The 13,838-nt window shown below is 51.8% G+C and overlaps 1 protein-coding gene across 1 annotated transcript in view; it reads left to right on the top strand.

Moving 5' to 3' along the window:
- Positions 1-13,838, top strand: part of XPO7 (exportin 7) — an 85,681-nt gene that overhangs the window by 28,193 nt on the left and 43,650 nt on the right. Inside the window, exons 14-21 of the mRNA XM_073654053.1 lie at positions 304-439; positions 681-754; positions 844-927; positions 1,179-1,239; positions 4,439-4,547; positions 6,936-7,042; positions 7,258-7,346; positions 8,504-8,611. Coding sequence (XP_073510154.1) covers positions 304-439; positions 681-754; positions 844-927; positions 1,179-1,239; positions 4,439-4,547; positions 6,936-7,042; positions 7,258-7,346; positions 8,504-8,611 — 768 coding nt within the window. The remainder of the gene's footprint in view (positions 1-303; positions 440-680; positions 755-843; positions 928-1,178; positions 1,240-4,438; positions 4,548-6,935; positions 7,043-7,257; positions 7,347-8,503; positions 8,612-13,838) is intronic.

The raw sequence follows: 13,838 nt of genomic DNA, 5'->3' as shown, positions 1-13,838 counted from the left end.
AAGAAGATTGGATGGTGCGTAAGATTTTGGCCGGGAGCAGAGCTGACGTCGTGCAGCAGAGATTGCATCTCCACTGTCGATGAAAATAAGAGAAGAGGACCCATAGATTGCAATTGCATTGCCGTCTAGTTTGCAAATAGGTGTTTGTTGCCCACTCCCGTGTCTTGCACTACTCTGGCTGCTGACAGGTTGACTTTAACGAATCTTTTTAATAAGCGCGGCGAATCATTATACAAATAGTAATGGTAATTATTAAACCCGAGAGGACTAATTTAGTCAGGACTAATCCATTCTCCACCACAGTGTGCTGCAACTGATGAACCTCACGGACTCGCGTCTCGCCCAGGCCGGCAACGAGAAGCTGGAGCTGTCAATGCTGAGCTTCTTTGAGCAATTCAGGAAAATATACATCGGGGATCAAGTTCAAAAGTCATCGAAGGTAAGATAGCTTCACAAAGCGTGCGATCCCGATATACGGAGAAGAACGCGCTCCGCCATGGCTTCATTAATGAGGGTCCCGTGTGATTGACAGCAAGAAAAAAGATGATCGTGTGTATTTCTTGGCAACAATGGTGCCGCATTAATAAAAATCAGTGAATCCTCAATACGGAGAATGTACAGATTAGCTGGTAGATTATTGCAGATTATTCTCTAACATGGCGTCCTGTTCTCTCTTACAGCTTTATCGGCGTCTCTCAGACGTTCTGGGTCTGAACGATGAGACCATGGTGCTGAGCATTTTTATTGGCAAAATGTGAGTTTATTTCTAGCTATTGGGGATACAGGTTTTTTTCACGTGTATAAGAAAAGAACAGTAACCCGTCACCTCGTGTTTCCCCACAGTATCACCAATCTCAAGTACTGGGGTCGCTGCGAGCCCATCACCTCCAAGACCCTGCAGCTGCTGAACGACCTGTCTATAGGATATCCTTTACTGTGTTATATGGCTGTAGGAGGGGATCATGCACAGGAATAAATGACGCTTACTCATGTAGGGTCTCACGTTGCTGCGTCCTACTAGGGGGGGCAGCAGCCTGTGACCACAGATGGATCTCACCATGTTGGAGGGATTATCCATACATCATGGGCTCTGTGGGCATTGATCATGCTATAGGCTATAGAGGCGGAGAGCGTTTTCCGCTGTCGGTGCTGCTTTTCTCCTTAACCCCTCGCACATACAGCAGTGTCCGGAAGCTGGTGAAGCTCAGCGCTGTGCAATTCATGTTAAATAACCATACGGTGAGTACAAGGGGCTCATAGCGGTCAGATAACAAATGATAGTATTCTCGGTGTCAAGCAGTTTATGCGGAGTTTAGACGTACCCTGATGGCGGCCGGTTATCACTTCTTTGGGTCATGTGAATGGTCGTCCAACAAACTGCAAACAGAACAAATAAAGTATAACATGGCAGGTTATCAGGACAGGTGTACTAACCATTCTTTATGCCTCGTACGTTAGTAGCATGCTGTTTATCTAATGGGTTAACAAACTACATATGTGATATCTATGGGGTTGATAAAATAACATGTCTCGGGGGTTAATGAGATGTCTGGGGTCTGGTGGGTTAATAATTAGCATGACTGGTGTCTGTGGGGTTAATAATTAGCATGACTAGTGTTGAGGGGGTTAATGACATGTCTGGTGTTGAGGGGGTTAATGACATGTCTGGTGTCGAGGGGGTTAATGACATGTCTGGTGTCGAGGGGGTTAATGACATGTCTGGTGTCGAGGGGGTTAATGACATGTCTGGTGTCGAGGGGGTTAACAATTAGTGTGTCTGGGGGTACGGTAAGTACATGTCTGGGGGTACGGCTGGTACGTCCCTGGTGTCTGGGGGTATGGCTGGTACGTCCCTGGTGTCTGGGGCTACGGCTGGTACGTCCCTGGTGTCTGGGGCTACGGCTGGTACGTCCCTGGTGTCTGGGGGTACGGCTGGTACGTCCCTGGTGTCTGGGGGTACGGCTGTTATGTCCCTGGTGTCTGGGGGTACGGCTGGTATGTCCCTGCTGTCTGGGGGTACGGCTGGTATGTCCCTGGTGTCTGGGGCTACGGCTGGTACGTCCCTGGTGTCTGGGGCTACGGCTGGTACGTCCCTGGTGTCTGGGGCTACGGCTTGTACGTCCCTGGTGTATGGGGGTACGGCTGGTATGTCCCTGGTGTCTGGGGGTATGGCTGGTATGTCCCTGGTGTCTGGGGGTATGGCTGGTATGTCCCTGGTGTCTGGGGCTACGGCTGGTATGTCCCTGGTGTCTGGGGCTACGGCTGGTACGTCCCTGGTGTCTGGGGCTACGGCTGGTACGTCCCTGGTGTCTGGGGCTACGGCTGGTACGTCCCTGGTGTCTGGGGCTACGGCTGGTACGTCCCTGGTGTCTGGGGCTACGGCTGGTACGTCCCTGGTGTCTGGGGCTACGGCTGGTACGTCCCTGGTGTCTGGGGGTACGGCTGGTATGTCCCTGGTGTCTGGGGGTACGGCTGGTATGTCCCTGGTGTCTGGGGGTACGGCTGGTATGTCCCTGGTGTCTGGGGGTACGGCTGGTATGTCCCTGGTGTCTGGAGGTACGGCTGGTATGTCCCTGGTGTCTGGGGGTACGGCTGGTACGTCCCTGGTGTCTGGGGGTACGGCTGGTACGTCCCTGGTGTCTGGGGGTACGGCTGGTACGTCCCTGGTGTCTGGGGGTACGGCTGGTACGTCCCTGGTGTCTGGGGCTACGGCTGGTACGTCCCTGGTGTCTGGGGCTACGGCTGGTACGTCCCTGGTGTCTGGGGCTACGGCTGGTACGTCCCTGGTGTCTGGGGCTACGGCTGGTACGTCCCTGGTGTCCGGGGGTACGGCTGGTACGTCCCTGGTGACTGGGGGTACGGCTGGTACGTCCCTGGTGTCCGGGGGTACGGCTGGTACGTCCCTGGTGTCCGGGGGTACGGCTGGTACGTCCCTGGTGTCTGGTGGTACGGCTGGTACGTCCCTGGTGTCTGGGGGTACGGCTGGTACGTCCCTGGTGTCCGGGGGTACGGCTGGTACGTCCCTGGTGTCCGGGGGTACGGCTGGTACGTCCCTGGTGTCTGGGGGTACGGCTGGTACGTCCCTGGTGTCTGGGGGTATGGCTGGTACGTCCCTGGTGTCTGGGGGTATGGCTGGTACGTCCCTGGTGTCTGGGGGTACGGCTGGTACGTCCCTGGTGTCCGGGGGTACGGCTGGTACGTCCCTGGTGTCCGGGGGTACGGCTGGTACGTCCCTGGTGTCCGGGGGTACGGCTGGTACGTCCCTGGTGTCTGGGGGTACGGCTGGTACGTCCCTGGTGACTGGGGGTACGGCTGGTACGTCCCTGGTGTCTGGGGGTACGGCTGGTACGTCCCTGGTGTCTGGGGGTACGGCTGGTATGTCCGGGGGTACGGCTGGTACGTCCCTGGGGTACGGCTGGTACGTCCCTGGTGTCTGGGGGTACGGCTGGTACGTCCCTGGTGTCTGGGGGTACGGCTGGTACGTCCCTGGTGTCTGGGGGTACGGCTGGTACGTCCCTGGTGTCTGGGGGTACGGCTGGTACGTCCCTGGTGTCTGGGGGTACGGCTGGTACGTCCCTGGTGTCTGGGGGTACGGCTGGTACGTCCCTGGTGTCTGGGGGTACGGCTGGTACGTCCCTGGTGTCTGGGGGTACGGCTGGTACGTCCCTGGTGTCTGGGGGTACGGCTGGTACGTCCCTGGTGTCTGGGGGTACGGCTGGTACGTCCCTGGTGTCTGGGGGTACGGCTGGTACGTCCCTGGTGTCCGGGGGTACGGCTGGTACGTCCCTGGTGTCCGGGGGTACGGCTGGTACGTCCCTGGTGTCCGGGGGTACGGCTGGTACGTCCCTGGTGTCCGGGGGTACGGCTGGTACGTCCCTGGTGTCCGGGGGTACGGCTGGTACGTCCCTGGTGTCCGGGGGTACGGCTGGTACGTCCCTGGTGTCTGGGGGTACGGCTGGTACGTCCCTGGTGTCCGGGGGTACGGCTGGTACGTCCCTGGTGTCTGGGGGTACGGCTGGTACGTCCCTGGTGTCCGGGGGTACGGCTGGTACGTCCCTGGTGTCTGGGGGTACGGCTGGTACGTCCCTGGTGTCCGGGGCTACGGCTGGTACGTCCCTGGTGTCCGGGGCTACGGCTCGTACGTCCCTGGTGTCCGGGGCTACGGCTCGTACGTCCCTGGTGTCTGGGGCTACGGCTGGTACGTCCCTGGTGTCTGGGGCTACGGCTGGTACGTCCCTGGTGTCTGGGGCTACGGCTGGTACGTCCCTGGTGTCCGGGGGTACGGCTGGTACGTTCCTGGTCCAGGGGTTAATATTTTCATTCCTGGGGAATTTACAATAGTCAGGAAATTGTGACTGATTTTCCCACTGCTTTGAGCTGTACCATGAGCTGTCCTCGGACGCCGGCGCTATAACATGAGCTGTGCTTTGTGTTACAGAGCGAGCACTTTTCCTTCTTGGGAATCAACAGCCAATCGAACTTGTCAGACATGCGCTGCCGGACGACCTTCTACACTGCACTAGGACGCCTTCTCATGGTGGATTTAGGTACTGCCTGCTGTTTAAAGGGGATTTAACGCCTTAAAGAAAAACTTAAAAAGTGTCAGTAGATGAAATGACAACATTTTTCTCATATACATGTCATTAGTAAATCAGATGACTTCCCCTGGTATTACAGCAACAAGGTTTCACTTCATCACAAAGAACACAGAATCTGGTGAGATTGTCTACTCTGGGAGATACCAACTGTGAGGGGAAGCACATTCTATATCTGTACTGTAGGGGGAGCCTTGCGTTCAGATCTGTGTAGGATTCAGGGTCAAATTTCCTATTTTGGCATTGTGTTTCATTTTTTTCTCCTCTACCTCCTTCTACTCCATAATACACAGGAATACATCGTACTTGGCTCCATGTAGTGATACATCCATGTTGAAGTATGATAGATGTACAGATCTGTGCTTCCAAGTTGCTCAGCCCCCCCCCCTCTCTTCACACACACAGTGGTATCTCCCAGCACAGAGGCAGAAAGTCTTAACACAGTTAATGAGATAGTGAAAGACTTCAGCCTCCCTCTCTTAAAGGGCCAGAACTATTATGACAATATTGGACATCTATCATGTATATATATATATATATCCGTACAGACCAAAAGTTTGGACACACCTTCTCATTTAAAAATTTTTCTGTATTTTCATGACTATGAAAATTGTACATTCACACTGAAGGCTTCAAAACTATGAATTAACACATGTGGAATTATATACTTAACAAAAAAGTGTGAAACAACTGAAAATATGTCTTATATTCTAGGTTCTTCAAAGTAGCCACCTTTTGCTTTGATGACTGCTTTGCATACTCTTGGCATTCTCTTGATGAGCTTCAAGAGGTAGTCACCGGAAATGGTTTTCACTTCACAGGTGTGCCCTGTCAGGTTTAATAAGTGGGATTTCTTGCCTTATAAATGGGGTTGGGACCATCAGTTGTGTTGTTCAGATGTCAGGTGGATACACAGCTGATAGTCCTACTGAATAGACTGCTAGAATTTGTATTATGGCAAGAAAAAAGCAGCTAAGTAAAGAAAAATGAGTGGCCATCATTACTTTAAGAAATGAAGGTCAGTCAGTGCGAAAAATTGGAAAAACTTTGAAAGTGTCCCCAAGTGCAGTTGCAAAAACCATCAAGCGCTACAAAGAAACTGGCTCACATGAGGGCCGTCCCAGGAAAGGAAGACCAAGAGTCACCTTTGCTTCTGAGGATAAGTTTATCCGAGTCACCAGCCTCAGAAATCGCAGGTTAACAGCAGCTCAGATTAGAGACCAGGTCAATGCCACACACAGTTCTAGCAGCAGACACATCTCTACAACAACTGTTAAGAGGAGACTTTGTGCAGCAGGCCTTCGTGGTAAAATAGCTGCTAGGAAACCACTGCTAAGGACAGGCAACAAGCAGAAGAGACTTGTTTGGGCTGAAGAACACAAGGAATGGACATTAGACCAGTGGAAATCTGTGCTTTGGTCTGATGAGTCCAAATTTAAGATCTTTGGTTCCAACCACCGTGTCTTTGTGCGATGCAGAAAAGGTGAACGGATGGACTCTACATGCCTGGTTCCCACTGTGAAGCATGGAGGAGGAGGTGTGATGGTGTAGGGGTGCTTTGCTGGTGACACTGTTGGAGATTTATTCAAAATTGAAGGCATACTGAACCAGCATGGCTACCACAGCATCTTGCAGCAGCATGCTATTCCATCCGGTTTGCGTTTAGTTGGACCATCATTTATTTTTTAACAGGAAAATGACCCCAAACACACCTCCAGGCTGTGTAAGGGCTATTTGACCAAGGAGGAGAGTGATGGGGTGCTACGCCAGATGACCTGGTCTCCACAGTCACCAGACCTGAACCCAATCGAGATGGTTTGGGGTGAGCTGGACCGCAGAGTGAAGACAAAAGGGCCAACAAGTGCTAAGCATCTCTGGCAACTCCTTCAAGATTGTTGGAAGACCATTTCCGCTGACTACCTCTTGAAGCTCATCAAGAGAATGCCAAGAGTGTGCAAAGCAGTCATCAAAGCAAAAGGTGGCTACTTTGAAGAACCTAGAATATAAGACATATTTTCAGTTGTTTCACACTTTTTTGTTAAGTATATAATTCCACATGTGTTAATTCATAGTTTTGATGCCTTCAGTGTGAATGTACAATTTTCATAGTCATGAAAATACAGAAAAATCTTTAAATGAGAAGGTGTGTCCAAACTTTTGGTCTGTACTGTGTATATATATATATATATATATATATATATATATATATATATATATATAATATATGAATGAAGTGTTTTCCTTTGGTCTCCTAAATGTGATAGTTCCTTATTAAGCACAAAATTAAAATCCTAGTGGTGATCAGACCCAATATTTGGTATTCTTCCTCTTCGTTCATAGGGGAGGACGAGGAGCAGTTCTCTCAGTTCATGATGCCTCTCACCGCTGCCTTCGAGTCAATGGCCCAAATGTTCAACAGCAATAGCTTCAACGAACAAGAAGCCAAGGTAAGATGTTGCTGCAGAGCTGCAGTACCACACAGATCCTGTGGACTGGAGTGGTGCTGTTTCCATAAAAAAAATGGCTTCCATGTCTTTCTAAGCCTGTGCAGCTCTTTTAGAGGGTTTGTAGCTTCCTTATCACCCTACGGATAAGCAAAAACTTTATACAAAATCCTTTAAGGAGGGAGATTCACATTGAACTATTTATCTTGTGTTTTTAGAGGAGTCTAGTTGGACTGGTGAGAGATCTCAGAGGAATCGCCTTTGCTTTCAACGCTAAGAGCAGCTTCATGATGCTCTTTGACTGGATGTATCTTTTAATGTTTCTGGACTCAAGCGGATAAATTCAGATCATACAATCCGTTTCAAGACACTGTTGCGTTAAAAGTAAATTTTAATCAATAGATCTTTGGAATAATAATAAGTTTCACAATTGGATATGTTAAAAAATGAAAGATAATCTTATAAATGTGTCCCTATGTAGTGTGTAATTTCTGTGTCTCACCATGCAGAGCTGCTCCAGTTCATGGTTGGTAAGTACCACTGTTCCTGGCCAGGGAGGATAGCATAAGTCACTTACTATAAATAAGTATACAGACGAAACAGCAGGTGCTCACAGCTGCTACTTTCTGAGGTAACACATTTCGCTGCTTGTTTTATCACAGGAGTGAGTGTTTTTTCTGCGTCTCCAGCTGTCTGAGCTGATCATAAACCAAGTCAGTGACATATAAGCTCACCAGCTGCTGGAGCTCGTGCGTCACTGACTTGATTTATGATGAGATCACAGGACTGATGAAGCAGCAGAAACACTCACTCTTGTGATAAAACAGGCAGGGAAATGTGTTACCTCAGAAAGCAGCAGTTGTATGCCTATGCTATTTTGTATGTGTACTCACTTATCATAAGTGACTTATGCTTCCCTCTTCAGCCAGGAGCTGTGGGATATCCTGACCATAAATTGGAGCACCTCTGCATGGTGAGACACAGCCATTACGCAGTACACAGTAGGGGCACAATTATAAGATTATCTCAGCACAGGAACATTTTTTTTTGGAACACTTGCAATTGTGGAATGTATTATTAGTCCAAGATCTATTGATTAAAAGATACTTTGTTCATTGGACAACCCCTTTAATAAACTTGCCCTAGATTTAATACATGTCGAAAGAGATTTGTCAATCATTAGGAGTCAGAGCAGAGCCACCTCTCCTCCTGTTCCTTTTACCAAAATATTACATTGCTTCATAGTTGCACTTAAGTCATTAAAATGTTGGGGGTTGTCACTAGTCATAAAGTGAAGGCAGCACCATCTTGTCGATAGGTTCCCATTAAATTATCAACCAGCGCCCCATTATGGGAACTGTCAATGCAAAATGAGCCACAGTCCAGCTTTTAGTCCTGAAGACTCCAGGGAGGACATTAGTGTTGTGGGCAGCGATGGCTGGGTTATTCCTTAGCCCTCCTCAGATACCCCGCGTACATGCCCATCCTGCAGAGGGCACTAGAGCTCTGGTTCCATGACCCGGCCTGCACTACACCCATCCTCAAGCTCATGGCAGAACTGGTGCACAACAGGTTGGTACTTTATCTTATTTATATGTTTCTTCCTTACCTGTCAATGAAATATATACACGTTTTTTATTCGCTGTTATGTTTCTTTTTCTTTCTTGTGTAGTCATATCCTTTACTCTGATTTTCTCTGCAGAGGTCCAGCTAGTAGTCCCTCATTAGGTGGGATGAAAACTGTTCCTCTAGGGAAATGTGAGAACTGTAAACCACTGGCGGCTGCAGACTGACTGCAGCGCTCACATGGCATAACAATGTCGCACGACCAATATAGGCTGCAGACTGACCGCAGCGCTCACATGGCAGAACAATATCACACGACCACTAGCGGCTGCAGACTGACCGCAGCGCTCACATGGCATAACAATGTCGCACGACCAATATAGGCTGCAGACTGACTGCAGCGCTCACATGGCATAACAATGTCGCACGACCAATATAGGCTGCAGACTGACCGCAGCGCTCACATGGCAGAACAATATCACACGACCACTAGCGGCTGCAGACTGACCGCAGCGCTCACATGGCAGAACAATATCGCACGACCGCTAGCGGCTGCAGACTGACCACAGCACTCACATGGCAGAACAATATCACACGACCACTAGCGGCTGCAGACTGACCGCAGCACTCACATGGCATAACAATATCGCACGACCACTAGCGGCTGCAGACTGACCGCAGCGCTCACATGGCAGAACAATATCGCACGACCACTAGCGACTGAAGACTGACCGCAGCATGCACATGGCTTAACAATATCGTACAACCACTAGTGACTAGAGACTGACCGCAGTGCTCACATGGCATAACAATATCGCACGACCACTAGTGACTGGAGACTGACCGCAGCTCTCACATGGCAGAACAATATCACACGACCACTAGCGACTGCAGACTGACCGCAGCGCTCACATGGCAGAACAATATCACACGACCACTAGCGGCTGAAGACTGACCGCAGCGCTCACATGGCATAACAATATCGCACGACCACTAGCGGCTGCAGACTGACCGCAGCACTCACATGGCATAACAATATCGCACGACCACTAGCGGCTGCAGACTGACCGCAGCGCTCACATGGCTTAACAATATCGCTCGACCACTAGCGACTGCAGACTGACCGCAGCGCTCACATGGCATAACAATATCACACGACCACTAGCGGCTGCAGACTGACCGCAGCACTCACATGGCAGAACAATATCGCACGACCACTAGCGGCTGCAGACTGACCGCAGCACTCACATGGCATAACAATATCGCACGACCACTAGCGGCTGAAGACTGACCGCAGCGCTCACATGGCTTAACAATATCGCTCGACCACTAGCGACTGCAGACTGACCGCAGCGCTCACATGGCATAACAATATCACACGACCACTAGCGGCTGCAGACTGACCGCAGCACTCACATGGCATAACAATATCGCACGACCACTAGCGGCTGAAGACTGACCGCAGCGCTCACATGGCTTAACAATATCGCTCGACCACTAGCGACTGCAGACTGACCGCAGCGCTCACATGGCATAACAATATCACACGACCACTAGCGGCTGCAGACTGACCGCAGCACTCACATGGCATAACAATATCGCACGACCACTAGCGGCTGCAGACTGACCGCAGCGCTCACATGGCATAACAATATCGCACGACCACTAGCGGCTGAAGACTGACCGCAGCGCTCACATGGCAGAACAATATCGCACGACCACTAGCGGCTGAAGACTGACCGCAGTGCTCACATGGCAGAACAATATCACACGACCACTAGCGGCTGCAGACTGACCGCAGCGCTCACATGGCAGAACAATATCGCACGACCACTAGCGGCTGAAGACTGACCGCAGCTCTCACATGGCATAACAATATCGCACGACCAATATAGGCTGCAGACTGACCGCAGCGCTCACATGGCAGAACAATATTGCACAACCACTAGCGACGGCAGACTGACCGCAGCGCTCACATGGCAGAACAATATCGCACGACCACTAGCGACGGCAGACTGACCGCAGCGCTCACATGGCAGAACAATATCACACGACCACTAGCGGCTGAAGACTGACCGCAGCGCTCACATGGCATAACAATATCGCACGACCACTAGCGGCTGCAGACTGACCGCAGCACTCACATGGCATAACAATATCACACGACCACTAGCGGCTGCAGACTGACCGCAGCGCTCACATGGCAGAACAATATTGCACAACCACTAGCGACTGCAGACTGACTGCAGCGCTCACATGGCAGAACAATATGGCACGACCACTAGCAGACTAGGCAACAACGTTCCTGGAACAGCGCTGGTGGGGAAGTTATACAGTATTTAAGAAGAAAAAAAGGGATTGTCCAAGAAGAGGACAACCCCTTTAAGTGTAGCTTTACACCACATGTCAAATTTAAGAGTTTTTTTCAACACTGATCCAGGACGAGGAACTCCAAGGGGACTAGTAATGTTCTGATTGAGGTCATCCAGGACTTGACAATTGATGACATATCTGTACTAGATCAGTGGGGGTCCGACTATCGACACCCCCGATGATCACTATAGTGTTTACCGATTCCAGTGACTAGAACTGAGCTGCAGGTACAGCCACGACTAGAGGTAGGAAGATGCTCTGCTGGCTGGAGCACCTCAGCCCCTTCATACAACTGAACTGTGCTGGTTGTTGGATGTTGAAGACCAACCTAGGAATAAGCAAGCAGTTTTGGAAAGGGTAGTCTCGCACTACTTTCTACCACTTAGGGAGGTGACTGGCACTAATGGCACCATGTCTGTTCTGTAACTATACAGTCACAGTGAGAGGAGCGCAGGAGCCGGGTCTGCACAGCGCTCTCACTGTGACTGCAGCCTGTTCTCTATACAGTCACAGTGAGAGGAGCGCAGGAGCCGGGTCTGCACAGCGCTCTCACTGTGACTGCTGCCTGTTCTCTATACAGTCACAGTGAGAGGAGCGCAGGAGCCGGGTCTACACAGCGCTCTCACTGTGACTGCAGCCTGTTCTCTATACAGTCACAGTGAGAGGAGCGCAGGAGCCGGGTCTGCACAGCGCTCTCACTGTGACTGCAGCCTGTTCTCTATACAGTCACAGTGAGAGGAGCGCAGGAGCCGGGTCTGCACAGCGCTCTCACTGTGACTGCAGCCTGTTCTCTATACAGTCACAGTGAGAGGAGCGCAGGAGCCTGGTCTGCACAGCGCTCTCACAGTGACTGCAGCCTGTTCTCTATACAGTCACAGTGAGAGGAGCTCAGGAGCCGGGTCTGCACAGCGCTCTCACTGTGACTGCAGCCTGTTCTCTATACAGTCACAGTGAGAGGAGCTCAGGAGCCGGGTCTGCACAGCGCTCTCACTGTGACTGCAGCCTGTTCTCTATACAGTCACAGTGAGAGGAGCGCAGGAGCCGGGTCTGCACAGCGCTCTCACTGTGACTGCAGCCTCTTCTCTATACAGTCACAGTGAGAGGAGCGCAGGAGCCGGGTCTGCACAGCGCTCTCTCTGTCACTGCAGCCTGTTCTCTATACAGTCACAGTGAGAGGAGCGCAGGAGCCGGGTCTGCACAGCGCTCTCACTGTGACTGCAGCCTGTTCTCTATACAGTCACAGTGAGAGAAGCGCAGGAGCCGGGTCTGCACAGCGCTCTCACTGTGACTGCAGCCTGTTCTCTATACAGTCACAGTGAGAGGAGCGCAGGAGCCGGGTCTGCACAGCGCTCTCACTGTGACTGCAGCCTGTTCTCTATACAGTCACAGTGAGAGGAGCGCAGGAGCCGGATCTGCACAGCGCTCTCACTGTGACTACAGCCTGTCCTCTATACAGTCACAGTGAGAGGAGCGCATGAGCCGGGTCTGCACAGCGCTCTCACTGTGACTGCAGCCTGTTCTCTATACAGTCACCGTGAGAGGAGCGCAGGAGCCGGGTCTGCACAGCGCTCTCACTGTGATTGCAGCCTGTTCTCTATACAGTCACCGTGAGAGGAGCGCAGGAGCCGGGTCTGCACAGCGCTCTCACTGTCACTGCAGCCTGTTCTCTATACAGTCACCGTGAGAGGAGCGCAGGAGCCGGGTCTGCACAGCGCTCTCACTGTCACTGCAGCCTGTTCTCTATACAGTCACAGTGAGAGGAGCGCAGGAGCCGGGTCTGCACAGCGCTCTCACTGTGACTGCAGCCTGTTCTCTATACAGTCACAGTGAGAGGAGCGCAGGAGCCGGGTCTGCACAGCGCTCTCACTGTGACTGCAGCCTGTTCTCTATACAGTCACAGTGAGAGGAGCGCCGGAGCCGGGTCTGCACAGCGCTCTCACTGTCACTGCAGCCTGTTCTCTATACAGTCACAGTGAGAGGAGCGCAGGAGCCGGGTCTGTACAGCGCTCTCACTGTGACTGCTGCCTGTTCTCTATACAGTCACAGTGAGAGGAGCGCAGGAGCCGGGTCTGCACAGCGCTCTCTCTGTCACTGCAGCCTGTTCTCTATACAGTCACAGTGAGAGGATCGCAGTAGCCGGGTCTGCACAGCACTCTCACTGTGACTGCAGCCTGTTCTCTATACAGTCACAGTGAGAGGAGCGCAGGAGCCGGGTCTGCACAGCGCTCTCTCTGTCACTACAGCCTGTTCTCTATACAGTCACAGTGAGAGGAGTGCAGGAGCCGGGTCTGCACAGCGCTCTCACTGTGACTGCAGCCTGTTCTCTATACAGTCACAGTGAGAGGAGCGCAGGAGCCGGGTCTGCACAGCGCTCTCACTGTGACTGCAGCCTGTTCTCTATACAGTCACAGTGAGAGGAGTGCAGGAGCCGGGTCTGCACAGCACTCTCACTGTGACTGCAGCCTGTTCTCTATACAGTCACAGTGAGAGGAGCGCAGGAGCCGGGTCTGCACAGCGCTCTCACTGTGACTGCAGCCTGTTCTCTATACAGTCACAGTGAGAGGAGCGCAGGAGCGGGGTCTGCACAGCGCTCTCACTGTGACTGCAGCCTGTTCTCTATACTGTCACAGTGAGAGGAGCGCAGGAGCCGGGTCTGCACAGCGCTCTCACAGTGACTGCAGCCTGTTCTCTATACAGTCACAGTAAGAGGAGCACAGGAGCCGGGTCTGCACAGCGCTCTCACACTGACTGCAGCCTGTTCTCTATACAGTCACAGTGAGAGGAGCGCAGGAGCCGGGTCTGCACAGCGCTCTCTCTGTCACTGCAGCCTGTTCTCTATACAGTCACAGTGAGAGGAGCG

The sequence above is a fragment of the Phyllobates terribilis genome, unplaced genomic scaffold, assembly GCF_046119375.1.
Source record: "Phyllobates terribilis strain yellow unplaced genomic scaffold, ASM4611937v1 Scaffold_11__3_contigs__length_659146591, whole genome shotgun sequence".
Taxonomy (NCBI): domain Eukaryota; kingdom Metazoa; phylum Chordata; class Amphibia; order Anura; family Dendrobatidae; genus Phyllobates; species Phyllobates terribilis.
The sequence above is the reverse complement of the archived record's forward strand: the minus strand, read 5'-3'. Positions and strand labels throughout refer to the sequence as shown.